Source organism: Ailuropoda melanoleuca, chromosome 1 (assembly GCF_002007445.2).
Source record: "Ailuropoda melanoleuca isolate Jingjing chromosome 1, ASM200744v2, whole genome shotgun sequence".
NCBI lineage: Eukaryota > Metazoa > Chordata > Mammalia > Carnivora > Ursidae > Ailuropoda > Ailuropoda melanoleuca.
The window spans coordinates 138042132-138060941 of record NC_048218.1 but is presented as its reverse complement, the minus strand read 5'-3'; the positions used below and the strand labels follow the sequence as shown (position 1 = coordinate 138060941).

Below are 18810 nucleotides of genomic sequence, written 5' to 3'. Positions count from 1 at the left end.
ATAAATTGCTTAGTTGTTTCTCTAAAGTTGGATACTTGGTTTATTTCCAGTATTCTCTATTCTAAGATTTTATTTATTTGAGAGAGAGAGAAATAATGTGGGTGTGCAAGCACGAGTGGGGGTGGGGAGCAAAGGGAGGGGCAGAGGGAGAGAATCTGCAGCAGACTCCCAGCTGAGGGCAGAGCCCAGCTCAGGGCTCAATCTCACGACCCTGAGATCATGGCCTGAGCTGAAATCAAGAGTGAGACACTTAACTGACTGAGCCACCCAAGCGCCCCTATCCTAAATATAGGTTTCCTCTGCTATCCAAAAGTAGAATGCTCCTGTAAAATCTTTCATAAGCCAAAATGGTGTAAAGCAAAGAAGCAATTACCATTAATTTACATGGAAAAAATTGCGAGCATTCCCAGACCTCAAAAATAACCTCTCTTAGGCTTTTCTAATACCTAAGGACCCATTTTCCTAATGGGTACACAAAACTAATCGATATAAAGCAGAGGCGCTCACAGACACAGTGCAAAGCTCTGGCGGCCAGGTGCTGAGATGCTGAGGGTAGTCTGGGCGAGAGCTTGGCGCAGCTGCTGCGCATGCGCGGGGCTCGGGGCCTCTCCGGCCGCAGAACAAATGCTGAGCGCTATTTTCACTCTTCACCTTTTTTCGTAAGAGCGAAAATCCTCTTCAGTTTTCTTTCTGTTAGTGAAAACAGGTACTAACGTAGGTTTTTCATAAAAGTGAGGCTTCATAATGCGAACTTTCAGAAAGCAGGAAATACCTATGTTACCTCTTGGAAACGTGGTTCCAAAAAAGTTCAGTCAAAACTTGGCTTTGTTTTCTGATAAGTAACTTCTCTGAGCCTTAGTGTCCATATTTAAAACACAAAATCTACCATGCAAGCTTGTTATAAGGTGAAGAAATAAACACCTGAATATACTTAAATAAAACACACAATTTAAAAGGGTTAATTTTATGGTATGTGAATTGTTTTAATAAAACTTATTTTAAAAAAAAACACGCGACACAAAAGAGATGCATGATAAATAATAGTTACTGAAAATTTAAAAGTCCCCAGAGTGAAAGTATCAAATGAAACAATGGAAAGTCTCGTAACTGTGGCTTCAATTTGCTAGAGAATGTTTTCCAACAGGAGGGGGTAATTAGAGTGTTTTTACTAGTTGCTTCTCTATGACCTAGCCCTCACAGGGTCTTTATCATTTCCCTCGTTTAAAAAAATAAGTACAATGTTCCTTTAATTCAGTTTTCGCTTTCATTTTATTAATGGTTCCTGTGGCTGTGCTGTTTTGCCCTCAAATGAGGTAACCATGTCCCCTGGCTGGCAGCTTCTGTGCTCCGGAAAGAATGACTTTCCATTCCCACCGGCACTTCAGCTGGGGGGCCTCTGACCTTTCTATATCGCATTCCATAGCCTTTCTTTCCAGGAAAAGTCATACAGTCGAAGATTGAATAGTGTCTGGTGGTAGAAGGGGCTTATCACCAAGTAAGCGGTGGTTCCAGCAAGTCCTTGCTTGTTCGGTGAGCGGAGCATGCCCTAACACGACTGCTCATGTTCCCCTCAGCTCTGCCATTCTGTGATTCCGAGTCCCTGGAACTTCTCCACCTGGCACTCTCACGTTTCCCACTTCTGGGTTAGGCTTTGTCTAACCATCCATTTGTTGTGCTGGTGCAGAGATGGAGGAGAGAGCCGCAGTGAGCCTGGGTGTTCAGTAAGCACTCACCACTTAAGTGCCGCTTTTTCCTCCTGTTCCAAAGACCAACCAACCTAGTGTCAAAAAAACCTTGTCTCGGTTTCTAAAGTAGAATGGTCATTGCTTTTTCATTAGGTAGACTGTTGGCTCTTCGTTTCTTTTAAATGTATTTTAATGTTTTTCTGATGACATATGTAATGCATTCTTATTTTTAAAAATCCAAGTGTTAAAAAAAAACCCTCAAACATGACTATTTCAGAAATTTGAGAGACTCCCATAATCCAAACCCCTGTTGATAGCCACTGACAGACACTTGGTATTTATTTTTCATCTTTGCTAACCTAAAAGAGCTAAACAGTATTTCCAGATTTCTTTCATCATTCATGAGATTGAGCATCTTTTCACATGTTCATTGGCTGTGTGTTTTTTCCCCTCTGTTAAAGCATTTGTTCCTATTTTAGGCCATTTTTCTGTTGGGTTGTTCATGATATTGACTTATAAGGACTCCCTGCATAAAAAGGAAATATACCCTTGCATGTATTGGAGATATTTATCCTGCCTTTTTTTTTTTTTAAGAGGGAAGGGGGAGAACATGTGCATGCGAGGAGGGTGAGGGGCAGGGAGGGGGAGAGAGAGAATCTCAGGCACACTCCCCACTGAGCGTGGAACCTGTCACAAACTCTGTCCCACTGAGATCACGACCTGAGTGGAAATCAAGAGTCAGACACTTAACTGACCGAGCCACCCAGGTGCCCCCCACTTTATTCTTCTAATTTCGCTTTGTGGTTTGTTTGGCTACCATACAAAAAGCTTTAAAATCGTATGTAATTATATTATCATTTTTTCCCTTCATGTGTTCAGGATTTGGAGTTGTTCTTAAAAAGGATATTCACCCATATTTTCTTTTGACATTTTTTGTACTTTTTATAATTATTTGAGCCAGCTGAGGTATATTCAGGCGTAAGAAATAAGGGCTATTGGTTTTAAATAAATACTTTTCATCACCTGGTAAAAGTGGCCATCTTGACTTTGGAGCTCAGTGACCTCAGCACCCACCAAATGAGGGCTTTAGGGAAAGCACAGAAAACAATATTATGGGAGAGAGAGAGGGATTGTTCATTGGTCACAGAAGGCTAAAATCAGAGCGGGCTAATTGGGAGAACTCTGTTGAGATAGACACTTTGATAGCATGGAGAAGATGACGAAAGGAGGAAAAGAAAAGGCATTCATTCGAGGGGCCCAGTTTGACTTGCCATGAGCTAGAATTTGGGGGACCCAGGCTTGACCGTGCGGTGGGGACCTGTGGAAGGTTTTTGAGCTGGGACGTAGTTTGAGCAGAACTGCCCTTGCGGAAAGTGAATCTGGTGGTGGTGTGGAAATGGATGGAAGGGAGGATGCAGGGATCAGTTAGAAGACTAAGGCTTTTGGTTGGTTTGCTTTGGGAGATGGTGTAACACAGTTCCAGTTACAAGCAAGCAAGGAAGTCTACCAGCAGAACACATCACTGCAGTGTGGATCAAGGCACACGGGTGATGTTTCATCAGGTATTGAAAGCACAGCTGGAAAGCTAGGATCGGACAATACACAGAGCTCTAGAGAAGCTACTGCAGGGTTAGTAAGGCACTAGTCACAGGACTGGGTTTGAGGACAGGACCTGAAGACGAGGAGCAAGAACGTGACAGTACTATAACTCAGGTCCTGGAGAAACCATGACGAGGTTTAGACTCAAAGTTAGACTCCAGCAAGGTTACCTTGACGTTCCTCACCAGGCATTGAAGCAGAGGTCAGAAAATTATCCTTCCCCTTGCCCCTTTAAGGAGAGAACTGATCCCAATGCAGGCAGTGAGGCTTAGCCTGCAGGTGGGGTCACCTGGGGTGAGGTGAGTCTGAGCGGGATACAAGGCAGAAAATGAATGCACTTGGCCAGTCAAGGAAAACAGTTTAATTGCCTCCCATGGGGACTGACCAGCTTTTCCTTGTTTGTAGCTTTAAAAACGAGCTCTTGGTAATACTTGTCTTTATTCTTCTTCCTTCTGGTGGTGGTCATGACGTTCTCTGCATTCTCCCGTGCAGAGAAAACTTCGATGTAGCTGCTGGATGATGGAAAATTTGCCTTTTAATTTTTAAGAAACACTTTTGTTCTCCAAGTTTTATATTGTTCAAATGGAATTTAACCTTTTCGTCCTTTTTAAACTTTAACATAACTTCTCTGTGTTGAAAGACTTCTTTACAGTCTTCGAGCTAATCTTGATTGAGAAGCTGTTAGGGAATCGACAAGTCGTGGCACATGTAATAGTCAAAATGGCTTTATGGGTCTCAACTTGGAGGTTATATCCATCTGGACACACAGAACTTAACATTTTTTCTTCTTTCAGACCTCAGGAAATCAGATCCAATCAGGAGAATTTGACCTTGAACTAAATAATGAAAAGGCTGCTGCAGATATGGCTCCAAATGGCTGGAAATCTCACATATTTAGGAATTCTACTCGTAAAAGCCTTAGGAATTCACGGAAGTATCAGAAAGGCCTTGATGTGGAAACTGAAGAACTTGTAAGTTGTTTTTCACTTAAATCTTTTATGGTGGAGTTTTGCTGTTGAAATTCTTGCCCTTGCAAATATATTGCAGGCACAGGTGATTCCTACTCTGAATGATACCCTTCCTGGAAAAAAGGAAATATCAACTTCTAAATGCATTTGACAATGGATTAAAATCAATTCCAATAAAAAGTGGATTTCCAGTAGGAGGGAAAAAATAGATCCAGAAACGTAGACTTTGTGTTTAGATGCTTAAAAGTAAATACTCCATTTGTCTTCGAGATTCAGAGATAAGTAAAAGGCCCTGATATTTGTCTTCTATTAGGAAGGATTATCTCTGATGGTCTATGCTGAAAAACCAGAATAACATCAGTTTAAACAAATTAAAGTTTTCATTACTCTTTCACCTAAAAAAAAAACCTTCCCGGTAAGAAACCCAAGCCTAGCATGCTAGTGGCTCCACAGTGCCCTTGGATTCAGGCTCCTTTCATCCTTATCTTCACTGTACTTGAGTGTGACTTCCATCCTCACACATCTAAAAGGGCTCTGGAAGCTCCAGCCATAACAAACACAGTCCAAGCAACAGGAAGAAGAAAAGGATTTTCCAGAAGTCCAGACAATACTTTTACTTATCTGTCATTGGCCATAACTTAATCCCATGGCCATACCTACCTACAAGGGAGGGTAAAAAACTTAATCTTTTTACTCTATGCATTGCGGCTCTGAATTAGATTGGAATTCTCTTACTAACAAGAAGGGGAGAATGTCCAGAAATAGCAAAATTGTATGTTCTTACTTCCTGCTGAAGACTTGTGATATCATTAAGTTAACAGAAACTTTTATAATTGTGAGGGAATCCATTCTAAGAAGAGGTATTTTCTTCAAGAAGTTGTTTGAGGGGCGCCTGGGGTGGCACAGTGGTTAAGCGTCTGCCTTCGGCTCAGGGCGTGATCCCGGCGTTATGGGATCGAGCCCCACATCAGGCTCCACTATGAGCCTGCTTCTTCCTCTCCCACTCCCCCTGTTTGTGTTCCCTCTCTCACTGGCTGTCTCTATCTCTGTAAAATTAATAAAAAATAAAATCTTTAAAAAAAAAGTTGTTTGAAAATACATTTGGATGTTACTTGATAAAGGTGGTTTATTTTTATTCCTGTGTTGGCCTGAAGAAACTAATCCTACCGAGAGTTCATTGCTTCTGTTTTTCTCTGCCTACAATTTTATTTACTGCAGAAATTATAAGGGCTCTCTTAGCGGTCTTAATCTTGGTATATTTATGGAAAGAAGAATAACAATTACACCATCATGAAGTTGCTTTATCTTAAGTAAGATAAACAATTCCCACCCACCCCTCTTGTGGCTATGGAAGTATCCACTTTTTGTTTTCTCATTTATCTTCAGAGCCATGCTGCTAAGTCTTTAGAGTCTGGTATTTCAGAGGAGAACTTCTCTGAGAATTGCACAGAGAAGAGGGGGAGGCAGAAAATGCCACAATCAACAGATTGTCCCAAGTACCATCAGAGAGGGTTCGACAGTGTACCCAAGGAAAGGGAGGAATTGTGATGAGAGGGACCTGGGGAGACCTGTTTGTGTGTGTTGAAGACAGCAGGCTGAGGAAAAGGGTCATTTATCAGGCTGGAGACCAGGACTTAAAGGTAATGCTAACTAGGGAGGGAAATGAAATGAAATGAAAGACGGGGAAGAGACAAGACGAGAAAGAGACTGGCTTGAAAAAAAGAGAGCCAAAAGAACCTACCCCCATGTTCTCTGTTTTGTAAAGACCAAAACTATCTCTGTAAACGACCATAAAGCTATGGGATTCCCTAGGCACCTTTTGTATATAGTTTAATTCTAAAGGAGAATATTCTGACTGTAGAGGTAGTTTAGGTGACCTGAATCCTTCATGTTTGAGAAGACCTTGAGTTTGTCATTTGCTGAGAATCTGGTATGTGACAGGTATTGGGATAGTTTCTAGGGATATAAAGACATATAGTCTTCACCTTTAAAAACAAAACTCGCATATTAGAAAAGGAGGTGTGTAAATACAGAAGGAAAAAAATTCACAAAACAAGCTAAGCTCTGAAATAGGAGAAGCCTGCCAAGGAACAGTGATAAAAGAAAATGGGCATAATCAAGTTGGCTTTGTGAGTTCGGACCATGTCCCAGAAAAAGGCAGTACTGGCCAGGATTCTGGGGGTGAGGGGAGCAGGCCTGTGTTCTCAGGTTAATAATGGTATCCCACATTTGTAAGAACCTTTATCCATCTATTCATGGGTATTGTCTCATTTGACCCCAACATCATCCCTGAGTAGAGTTGGGGCCTGAATGCCAGAGCCTTTTGTGCCTGGGTCCTGCCTCACCTCCCTCTGCTGAGGGCTGATGACACCATGGAGACTGCTTCTCGGGTGAACAACTCTCACTCGGCTTACGCCGTGTAATCAGTGCCCATTGTTAGGATTTTATAACAGACTGTCTCACCCTTAGGTGGTTGGGCCTAGACGGGTCATTCTCTGCGCCTCGTCTGCAAGCTCCTTGAGGGCAGTGCTGTCTTTGCACACTCTGGTAACAGTTGTGTCCTCACCAGTTGGTCCTGATATGTCTATATTTGTGTGCGTTTGTGTGTGTGTGTGTGTGTTCTAGGATGAAGATGTGCCATCAGTGTCTTTTCTGAAGGTCTTGAAATTGAACAAGACGGAATGGCCGTACTTTGTGGTCGGCACGGTGTGCGCCATTGCCAATGGTGCGCTTCAGCCAGCGTTTTCAATCATATTCTCAGAAATGATAGCGGTAAGTTTGCAAACATCACTGAGGAGCTTGACTTTAATCCGTTCTCATGCTGGCCTCACCACTGGCTCCATTTTGGAGTAAAGCAGCCTCAAATGAAAGTACGCCAAAGTTTTTTTTTGTTTTTGTTTTTGTTTTTTTTAAGATTTTATTTATTTATTTGACAGAGAGAGACAGCCAGCGAGAGAAGGAACACAAGCAGGGTGAGTGGGAGAGGAAGAAGCAGGCTCATAGCGGAGGAGCCTGATGTGGGGCTCGATCCCATAATGCCAGGATCATGCCCTGAGCCGAAGGCAGACGCTTAACCGCTGTGCCACNAGTATGCCAAAGTTTTTAATTCCCTTGTGAGGAAAGCTGTGAGGCAAAAGAAAAAGTAGCCTTCCAACCATTCCAAAGTAGGATATTAATGATATTATAAGTAAAAAAAAAAATNTATGCCGAAGTTTTTAATTCCCTTGTGAGGAAAGCTGTGCGGCAAAAGAAAAAGTAGCCTTCCAACCATTCCAAAGTAGGATATTAATGATATTATAAGTAAAAAAAAAAATCACTGATGGAGGCATTTAATTATGTCTCTGCATTGGGGTGAAACTGGGGTCAGGCAGTCATCGGCGTCCCACTCGTGGAGAACATGGCTGGGGGGTAGGGAGGTGAGGGAAGGAAGGGCTCACGTCACAGCCTCTGAGAGGCCGGGCACTCTGGCACAGGCTGGCCGCCACTTCCCAGCTGGGCAAACGTGGGCTAGAGGCTGTCCCTTCTCAAGCTTCAGTTCCTTCATCTCCAAAATAAACATACCTCACAGGATGGCTGAGGATGGAAAGAGATTACAAAGAGAACTCTAAGGTGAAGCATTTAAGAGTGTCTGCTTTGAAGTCAGTATTCAAAAAGCAACCACGAGCACGTCGTTGTTTGAGCAATCCTTCCAAGGCCTGGGGAGTCTGAGACCTAGAAGACTCAGACTATCCAGTTGTTAACTTCGGTGGGGGATATTTATAGGACCTTAATCGGGAATAGCCAAGGCTCTATAAGACCCACCATTTATATCGTGTAGTTTTGGTCAACCTCTGACATCATTGGAGAGACTTTCTTGTTAAGATGAATTATTCACCATCATTGTTACAAGTTTATTGTAGTCGTAGAAGACATTGGTCTACAATTAAGAGCACAAGCCAAAAAGTTAACAAATTAGAAAGGACCCCCTCCAGGTGTTTTAAAATTATAAAGCAATTCCTGGCTCTCTTGCCATTCAAGAGCTGTGTGGACTGTATTTATATCTGGGCCTCTGCTTTGTGTCAGATGCTGCTCTAGGCCCTGGAAATAGGGCAGAAAATAAAGCAAGTCGTTCCCTCAAAACAGTTACTTTCTACTGGGGCAGACACAGAGCACACAAGAAACTAATACCCAGCATGTCACGGGATAGCAAGTGTTGGAAAGGCAGGACCTGGCAACAGGCAAGCTGGAGGTGCTGTTTCAGGTTGGGTGGTCGGGAGCCGCTGTGGAGGGAGGGGTGCAGGGCTGGGGCAGAGGGAACAGTGAGTGCTGGGGAAGAGGAACAGACGCCAACATGTGCAACCATGCACGCTCCACACGTGGTGCTTCACCCCACGTTACTAGCCACACATGCCTCAAATCTGTGGCCACAGGAAGGAGAATAGTGGTTCCCAGAGGGCTGGGGAGTGGGGATGGGGAGAGTGACTTGATCAGGTGCAGAGTTCCAGTGTGACATGATGCGAAAGTTCTGGATGCGGGCAGTGGCAAAGGTTGCACCACACTGTGAATGAACTTCATCCACTGCATTGGATCCTTAAAAATGGTCACGATGGTAAATTTTTTTGTTACGGGTTTTTTTTTTTAATTTTAAAATATCTATATGTTCAAAGCCTAGTGTTTCAACTGTGATGCTTAAGTCATCATTTATGGGAAGAGTGAAGAGGATCATGTAATCCAAGATGGGCATTTTAAATGTTCTTTTGCAGGTTTTTGGACCAGGGGATGATGAAATAAAGCAGCAGAAATGCAACATGTTCTCATTGCTTTTTTTAGGCCTGGGAATTATTTCCTTTTTTACCTTCTTCCTTCAGGTAAGTACCTGTGATTTCATCGTCTCATCACGTTTCCATGCCGTTAGAGAACATACATTATCCATCGGCTAGATTTTCATTACCTATTAATACATGTTAATTATCAGTTAATCAAAACCTAATGGAGCTTCCAAGTCTTAGACTAAAATGAATCGCGAATGCAGTCTGTGAGGCTCCTTCCGAGAGCAATGTCCTTAAGCAGAAGGAATGGGGACGTCCCTGTGTGCTGCATTCTATTACGTTCCAGGTTTGCCCACAGCAAACATTCATTATATAGGAAAAGAGAGACTTGAATTCATAGGAGAACATAAGTACCAATTAAACTCATTATGAACTAGAAAAAAAAGTCAGTACAACAATATGCTCTTTTCTGTTGGGACTCTGTTGACAATAGAACTTCTCTGATCTCTTCCTCCTGGTGACGAACGCTGTGAAGGAACACGTGTGCTACTGCGTTCAGACACTGTGGCCCTGGCCAGAGTGAGCTAGTCAGCCCCGCTCTGCTTGTCCTCTTCTACCTAGACTCTTAGTACATTTCTTCTGTCTCTGTAACTCGGCACCACGCAGACCTTTCTAACACAGTCGACGAAGTCGGCAGAATGAGCTTTCTTGGTCCTGTCCAGCACGCTCGTCTTCTGTCGTCGTTGAACCGATGGTAAAGCAAGGCAAGCATCTTCCTCAGAAAGCATTGCCTTACTGGCAGCAAGTCAGTGCTCCAGTCCAGCCCTAGGCCTTGGTGTATTTGGGAGTGGAGCTGGTTTTAGAAATGTGTTTTGGAGGCTGTGACAGCAGTGGGATGACGCATAGCACTGCGAGGCCCACACCGGCTGTGAGTGATGTGCCGGCCAAGGAAGGAGGAGACCAGAGTCGTCAGGCCAGTCTTGGACACCTGGGGCTGATGCCTCCCCAGGTACTGAGCACCCATCCTCCTGGCTTCCTAAAGACTCCTGACGGGTCCTCCCCAGAGCACACTCTCCATGCTTACATGAATGCTCAGTGTGCCTGGAGGCTCCCAGCCATCGGGGGCCCTGGAAGCAGGCCCAGCTGTGGACATGGTATAGCTTAGGAAGAGGGACATTTTCTGGCAGGGGTGCTTGGGGAGGAAGAATAGTCTAATTGTTCCCCAGTAGGAGAGTAGGTGGAGCGGAGATGGAGAACCAGCAAACTCACTTGGAACTTGACTCTGCAGACATCCTCCTCCCCTCTGCCCTCCTCCCCTCCGCCCTCCCACCCTCCACCATAGGAGCTGAAATGTATTCCTGCGCAGACCTGCTACTTCTGTTTTCAACTGTTTAAAGTGTCAGGAACATGCCAAGCTTATAATTATATATGGTATTCTTACTGAGATGTTGTCCTTGAAAGTTTGGAGAGGGAAATGTATTTAGAATGTTTCAGAAGCCAAAACTGGACATTTGTAAGGTTTTGGTGTTTGGATTCTTTCTGCATGCTGATGATTGGGTAGTACAGGAATTTGAAGTTGGGACTTTGAGTTAGTGTTTGGTCGTAGACTTATGTTATCTGAATAGTGGATTAATATGTAAGTAATGTAAAAATCAATGTGAATATACCCGCTTGGGTCAGAATACTGATGATCAAAAAGGGACAATAGCTTTTTTTCTTTTTTTTTTTTTTCTTCTCCCCCCTCAACCAGGGCTTCACGTTTGGTAAAGCCGGTGAGATCCTCACCACCAGGCTTCGGTCGTTAGCATTTAGAGCAATGCTAAGACAGGTAGGTGTGCACACTGGTTCGTTTCACACGCAGCCTGTTTCTATTGTTCTGGGCATCTGTAGTTCACGTCTGTGCCTGCCTGCCCCACCCATGCATTCCTGCAGGGACCGGCCAGGGCCCTGCAAGCTGTCCTGGTCTTCGAACACCCAAAGACTTCTCAAGGATTTCATGGGAGTAGGCTTAATTTAGGTAGCTTTTTGGGCTTCTTTTGCCACTATTTCTATCCATATGCGTACTGTCATTTCAAGGACCTGTGGCCCTTCTCTGGCTTCTGTGCAGGCCTTAGCAAGGCATTTGAAACTCCGGGATATATTTAAACAAAGGAAAAGGTGGTGGGTAATATTCATGATTGACTATGATAACAATTTTCCCAAATGTTGGTAACTGAGTTTTCGTTCTGTCATGACTTGAGCTCGGTTTTCGTATTAATTCCCTCATTTACTCATTCCATTGTTACCAGCTGTGTACCAGTGTGCCAGTAGCTGGGACTATAAAATGCATTTTCTACCCTCTTGAGAAGTCCACAGTCTAGTGAGGGACATGTGGGAAAATGTGAAAATTTCAATTCTCTGTTTTTATAGAGGAGGCTTAAGAGAGGGCCAGAATATTATCCATGTACTTGACAGGAATTGATTATATTCCTGTTCACAAAAGAGCCCACAGCAGGTATCCTATTTTGGGTGGGTCTGAGTTTACAAACTTTTTCCCCAGTATCTTTTAAGTGTTGCTATGTAGGGAAAATTATTTTCTATGAAACTAAAAGATGCTGTGGATGAGTGGCCTGTAGTTAATTGTTTCTAACATACACCTTTTCAATTCTTGCTTAAAAAAACAAAACACGGTGGGAAACCAGGGCTGATTTTCTCATGCCTAGAATTTTTAAGAGTTGTGTTGAGCACAACTCCAGCCCCTTTATGAGGGACACCACCCCATCAGGGAGGAAGTGTCCATAGTGTGCCATGCAAGGATTGGGTGATGGAATGCCCACCTGTGCCCTTCCCCTCAGGTGCGCCTGGCAAGGAGCACAGATGCAATCTAGAGAAGCCCTACCCCACCCTCAGCCCCCAGGTCAGCCATGCTGTCCCGGCCACAGCAGAGCAGCCTGGAGCTTGGGTCTTAGTGGACCCCAAGGATTCCTGCTCGTGGCAGGGACTGGGGCTCTGCACTGCATGTCACCTCTCCCCTAACTCCAGGGCCAAGTGAGGTGTGGTTATTTCCAGCACTGAAGGTTGTGGAGGTTTTATCTACTTTTCTTTGCTTGTTTTAATTTCAAACTCATTTAAAGGTGTGTTTTGTGCCACAGGACATGAGCTGGTTTGATGATCATAAAAACAGTACTGGTGCGCTTTCTACAAGGCTTGCAACGGATGCCTCCCAGGTCCAAGGAGTATGTAGAGTTTATTCTGTTTTTCTTTAATGTGTTTCTTTCCTTTTTTCTTTTTCCTTTTTTTTTGAAGATTTTATTTATCCATTTGAGAGACGGTGTGAGTAAGCGGGGTGGGGGCACGGGGGTGCGAGGGGAGGAGCAGAGGGAGAGGGACAAACAGACTCCCTGCTGAGCTCTGAGCCCTCCAGCCCTGGGGCTCAGGCTTGATTCCACAACCCTGAGATTGTGACCTTAGCCAAAATCAAGAGTCTGATGCTTTAACCAACTGAGCACCCAGGCGCCCGCCCCTTCAATGTGGTTTTGAATTAACATATGGCATGGCTGCAACAGCTAAGCTGCTTTCAGCTGGAAATGACAGAAACAACTCCAACTGGCCTAAACAATCAAGAGGAAGGTTGGACTTCAAGGTAGATTGATTCATTGCCTCAAAAATGTCATGAAGGACACAAGTTTCCTGTGTGTGTGTGTGTGTGTGTGTGTGTGTGTGGCACTGAGTGGCTTTTCAGCCCCCACCCATACATCAGCCACCAAACTACCACCTTCCCCTAAATCTAAGTTTTTGGCTAACTTGGGTCATCTGCCCAAGCCTCAGCAGATTACTGTCTCTGGGGACAGCCACGCTGTCCTTGGTTGAGGTCTCCCCCGCCATTGGAGCTGAGGGCTGTGACTTTGAAGCTTCTGGCTTCCACCCAAGCCAGAAGCAGAAGCGGTGGGAGAGTCACCTGCAGTGTCCAGTGCACCGGCCCCCCTCCTTTTCTGAGCCCTACATTTATTCAGCTCCACGTATGCTTGGTGGTGGCTGGTCTCTCAGGATAGACAGATACACTTCGTAGCAGTGTGTAAATTTCCCTCTTACACATGGGCAGCAAAGGGTTCTTAACATGGCCAGAGTATACTAGGGTTAGTCTTCTCTTTACATGTTGCCTTTGTGCCAGAGTACCTGTGCCCCACATCCTCTCCTCAAAGCAGCGCTGCGGATGACCTGCTTTTGTAAAACGGCTGAATTGGCATGGGCAGGCCAGGAATGAGAACCGCGGGGCACGAGCAAAGAAAAACCTGCAGGGCCTCATGAGTGAGGCATGGGCGTCTTGGGTTGATGGCAAGGAAAGGGAGCAAATGTCAGCCAGGCCCACAGCCCTCTCCTCCTCCTGACCGGGAAGGCTCAGACTGCTGCTTATGCATTTGCAACGTGAAACACAGCTCTCTCTCTGCTTCTGCTCTTGCAGGCCACTGGGATGAGGCTGGCATTAATTGCGCAGAATACAGCTAACCTCGGAACTGGTATTATCATATCCTTTATCTACGGTTGGCAATTGACCCTACTGCTGTTATCAGTTGTTCCCATCATTGCTGTATCAGGAATTGTTGAAATGAAAATGTTGGCCGGAAATGCCAAAAGAGATAAAAAAGAACTGGAAACTGCTGGAAAGGTGGGTCAAATAAGGCTTCAGTGAGTGTAAGTAGTGTTTTTAGACATGTGTTTTAGTTGATTTAGTCCAAAATACATGTTTGGATAACTATATGCGCTCCGTACAGCCGATAACTGTCAACGCCGCACAGAACATTTACTGTACTAATGATGCCTGTAACTTGACAATGGGATAATTAATGGAAGGCTCTTAGCCTGTCAAAAAGCACTTTATGTGTAGTTTTTATAATTTCTGAATATCCAAAGTCCATTTTACTTTGGATTAATAACCCAGTGGCATTGTTGAGAGAAATGTCCCCCCTGTGTTACATGGAGTCCTTAGGGCAGAGAATATAAGTGAATTGTTGGATTGCTGGTACTTGGGAGATCATGCTTTCCTTCTTGGCTGTGATGGCTACAGTGAAGGGTCGCCGCCAGATGGCAGTAAATGCTTCGGTGGGTGGCTCTAACCGTGGTGGCAGTTGGGCAGCCATTAACTTGAGCCTTACCGGGGGCCCATGATTGTGTGAAATACACGCACCACCTCTTCACACTCTCACAGTAATCTTGTCAGGCAGCTACTAATGTTATCCCAATTTTGTAAATGAGGAACTTGAGAAACTAGGTAAAGACATGGCAGGGATTTGAGTTCTGGTTTAATTTCAAAGCTCTTTACTCAGTAGTCTCTTCATATGTACTGAAATGTATCTAAATGTAGATAGAAGCGTTTTATTTACATGTACATGCATTTAAATATTTAAACTACAGCCAGGAACATTTTTACTTACTTTTGTCAATATTATCCTTTATTGACACATTAGGAGATGAAGCAGACAGATATAAATTGTGATAGAGTTTCTGCAGCACCACACGTGACAAAGCCCTTTCGCACGTTACGGCAACTGGCCTCCGCTATGGTTCTGTGAGGTGGGGCAGGTAGAGGGCCCCCTCACAAGGAAGAAAGCATTCCGAGGTTCGGTGACTTGATCCAGATGTGTGTCCTGTCAGGAGTGAGATGAAAATTCCATCCAAGCAGGTTTGCACTGAGCCAGTTATGTCCAGCGAAGCCATTTCCCCTGGTCTCCTAACCCGCATCAGCCATGGTCCCGTGTTGGTGCCCCCCACCCCCCGCCCCTGCCCCGGGTCTGCATCAGAACGCTCGCGCCTGCTGTGCACCCCGCATCCTCCCCTGGAGCCCGGGGTCTATAGGCCACTTCATGGGTCCGGGACTTCAGGAGCCCTGGGGGTTCACACAGCTGGAAGACCCTCCTGGCTGCTGGCCGTGTGTACTTGAGGGCATCGTTTCCTGGTCTTCTATTTGGCACAACTAACTGCTGAAAAACCACTGTGGTTTTTATTTCCTTTCTCCCTGAAACCTGGTTCTTCCACATTTCAGAAGGGAGAACTGTCAGTAGATAGAATGAAGATCACGTTTTCTTAGACCAATTACATGAAAAGAAAAATCTTGACTCTGGTTAAGATTAGAGCCTTAACTCTATTAAAAATGACTACTAACACTGAAAGGTATCAGAATTTGGGCAGGAGTAGGGCAGTTCGTAATGAGCTTACAGCAAATGAAACATAGCCCCTCGGGTTATTAGTCTTGGGCTTGCTAGTCACCATGTGGGACATTGAAGAAGATCCCCAACTTCTCTGGTCCTCCCTTCACACTTGGATGAAATAGGAAACTGTAGCAGATAATGTCCCATGTTCCTTCCAGCTAATACTCTCATTCTAGGAATCAGAGAATAACTCAGTAAACAAAATTATTTTTAATAGCCACTTAAATCTAATAAGGTTTTTTAAAAATACAGTGTGAGAGATTAGAAATTTTAGATGTTAATTGTTAGCAATCAGTCATAATTCAATTTTGTTTATTCAGACAACTCTTGATATAACACAGAATTAAGGTTAGAAAGAAGGTCCTGGAATTTCCTCACCCCCATCACTGTTGTATGTTTTTTTGTTTTTGTTTTCAAGAAGAAAAGCTCTTACTAACCTGGGTGCAGATAAATCATGGTTAAAGTACATCCGGATTTGGGATACGTTCCCTTTTTCAGAAAGGGCTTAGCGATGAGGGTGTTGACTCCTTGGCTGGTAAGTAGGTAGGGAGAGTCTGCATTTAACCCTCTTGACTTAGGCCCTAACTCAACTGAGATTACAGACTTGCTGAACCAGGACTAGGCCTCAGAGCAATTAATCCATGGCCAGGAAATCACGTGTTGAGTGTGAAGTCATTAACAATGAGCTACTCCCTGTATACGTTACAAAGTGGGGGAAGCAGAAAAGCATAATGGGTTAAGAACACGGACTCAGCATCACCTAGCCTGATTAGGAATCCTTGCCGACTTATTAATTCTAGGGCTTGAGGCAAGTCATTTGACTTCACAGTGTCTCAGCTCCTTCAGCTGTGACAAGAGGACAACACTGACCTCACGGGGCTGTGTGAGGCTAAGTGGGAGCCTGTCCGTGAAGCAGAGTACCACCCGGCACAGACTGACCGCTCCTAGTGCGCTCCAGTCTGGCTGTTATTGCTGTTAGTTTTCATTTCTAACTAAAGAGAGGTTATTCAGCCTGAGGTATCAAATATCTTGCCTTCCTCTGGTTACAGAAGCTGAGAACTGAGGTAAAAATTCTTAAAGCTGAGAAAACAAAAACATAAAACTAAAATCTGATGCTGTTTGTGTTTATGGAATTGGATAAGTCAGCTGCAGAACCAGGCCTTAAACTTCATAGCTGAGTCACAGACCGTTAACATTAGTCCAGGGCGGTTTGGCTGGAAGAGTCAGAAAACTGCTCTGGCTGCTTTGAGTAAAAAGGGATTTGAGGTAGGGGTGCACAGAACTGCAGGGAGTACGGATGGAGAATATTCCCGTAAAGTTAGAGGCTCTCAGCCACAGGCTCCACTGTGTTGGAGTCTCTCTACACCTTCGTTCCGTTCCTCACCTGCTGAGGATTCAGACCAGCTGCCTCCACATACCCAGTGTGGCCCCCCAAACGGAGACCTTCCTCTCGGAATCCACACCACCTCTCCGTTCAAGCAGTGGCCTCCAAGTCCAGGAAACAGAGGAGTCCGGGGTCCATCCCTGGTTTATGCGGGGCCTGAAGGCAGGGTTGTGTTGCTTATAGTTGGGATCTTCATTCCAGCTGTGACTGGCTGGTCTATCTAAGGAGGGATATGTGCATGGAGGAAATGTGCCAGTGCACCTCCAGTGGGCCCTTAGAGGTCACAGAGCCTAATGCCCTCTTGTAGGACCGTACCCTGTAAAGAAAGCAAAGCCACCAAAGGCTTTGACAAAAGCCAGTCAAGTAACTGGTGGCAGGGCTGGGAATAAAATCAGGTTTCTGGTGTCCAGACCACCATGCTTGGCCTCAGCTTGTAAGTCTCCCCAGGCATAGGAAGACTCACCCACCATATTTGGTACAACCAGATTTGCTTTTAAGATGGGTAGTTCTGCCATAGAGCTCATCTTGAAGAACACATCTTGAATGCCCTTGCTTTCAAAATTGAAGGAATTAAAAACCTTTCAACATAACCTTCAGGATTTCTCCAACAGAGCCCTCAAGTTTCTAATTTTCATTATCCAGGAGTAAAAGCCCCACTTCTAATCAAGATCTGTTCTACATTACAGATCGCAACGGAAGCAATAGAAAATATTAGGACAGTTGTGTCCTTAACCCAGGAGAGAAAATTTGAATCGATGTATGTTGAAAAATTATACGGAGCTTACAGGTAATGAACATTAATGATTGTTACTAAGAACCCAGTGCTTTCCTAAGGTTTAATAATTGTTCCCAAAAGATAATAAAACTTCTGCTCAAAAAAAAAAAAAAAAGGTATGACTTTAAGGATGACATTTTTTTCAACAGCTCACTGAAAATAAGTAGCTTTTTGATGCCCCTGGGCTATCGGATTGGATTTTTACATCTCTTGTGAAAAGAACAGAGGGGTGTTGGGAGACCGACCATGGAAGAGAGGAGTGCACTGGTGTGTGCGCCCCATTGCGGGCAGTGTCAACCACCTCTCCAGGCGACGGCGAAGTATTCCAGGGAATTCTTCAAACTCTGATTTCCTTGGAATTGTGTAGACTGAACTAAAGATGAGACTTACTGTTTGGCTAGAGTATTCCATTTGTTCGCTGGTGAGGACCAGATCCAGCCTACTCATGAAACCCACACATATTTAAGAAACTCCCAGGGGCATGACTGGCTACTTGTTTCCAGCCAGGACCTGTTTTTATAAATGAATATATTTTAACATTAACAAAATTAAACACAACTTAGAATACAACTTTGCAGACTAAAAGCGCTGCTTGAATGCTTACAAATCTGAGAAGGGAAAAGTGAAGTTTTCATTTTATTCCATCTCCTTCGTTACATATACTTCATGAAAGTACATTTTTCTCTCCATTTGATGTAAATAGACACGTTACATGTGAATATATATGTGCCATTACCTAAGACTTATGGTTAATTAGAACTTCAAGGGAATGAAGGAAGAGCTAATTTTTAATTTGATTCTAATTTAAAGATGGAAGAGCACTGCAAATTAAGTAATTTTAAGTAATGTAGGACCACGCTCATTGCATGTAAGTTAAAATATCCAAATCAGTAATAGTTTGAATTTTTCCAAAGTCTTTCCAAATGCCTTCCTTCTAAACTGGGAGTAAATAAATCACTGTCTCTTGAAGGATGCAGAATACAGAATATAATAAGATAGCTATACTAACAAACAATAGCACGTGGACTGATTAGAAATAGTGCAGGGGCGCCTGGGTGGCACAGCGGTTAAGCGTCTGCCTTCGGCCCAGTGCGTGATCCCGGCATTACGGGATCGAGCCCCACATCAGGCTCCTCCGCTGTGAGCCTGCTTCTTCCTCTCCCACTCCCCCTGCTTGTGTTCCCTCTCTCACTGGCTGTCTCTATCTCTGTCAAATAAATAAATAAATTCTTTTAAAAAAAAAATAGTGCAGACGAAACTGTGTTGGGACTGTGGGATCTAGCCCAGGGAAGAACTTCTTTTTTTTTTTTTTTTAATTTTATTTTATTATATTATGTTAATCACCATACAGTACATCCCCAGATTCCGATGTAAAGTTTGATGCTTCATTAGTTGCGTATAACACCCAGTGCACCATGCAATACGTGCCCTCCTTACTACCCATCACCAGTCTATCCCATTCCCCC

At 44.1% G+C, this 18810-nt stretch overlaps 1 protein-coding gene across 1 annotated transcript in view; it reads left to right on the top strand.

Moving 5' to 3' along the window:
• The window catches only part of ABCB4 (ATP binding cassette subfamily B member 4), a 70269-nt gene that overhangs the window by 34241 nt on the left and 17218 nt on the right, over positions 1-18810 (top strand). The window contains 7 exon segments of the mRNA XM_034667274.1: positions 4079-4255; positions 6878-7024; positions 8995-9099; positions 10751-10828; positions 12132-12215; positions 13442-13645; positions 17256-17356. Of these exon segments, the coding sequence (XP_034523165.1) occupies positions 4079-4255; positions 6878-7024; positions 8995-9099; positions 10751-10828; positions 12132-12215; positions 13442-13645; positions 17256-17356 (896 nt within the window).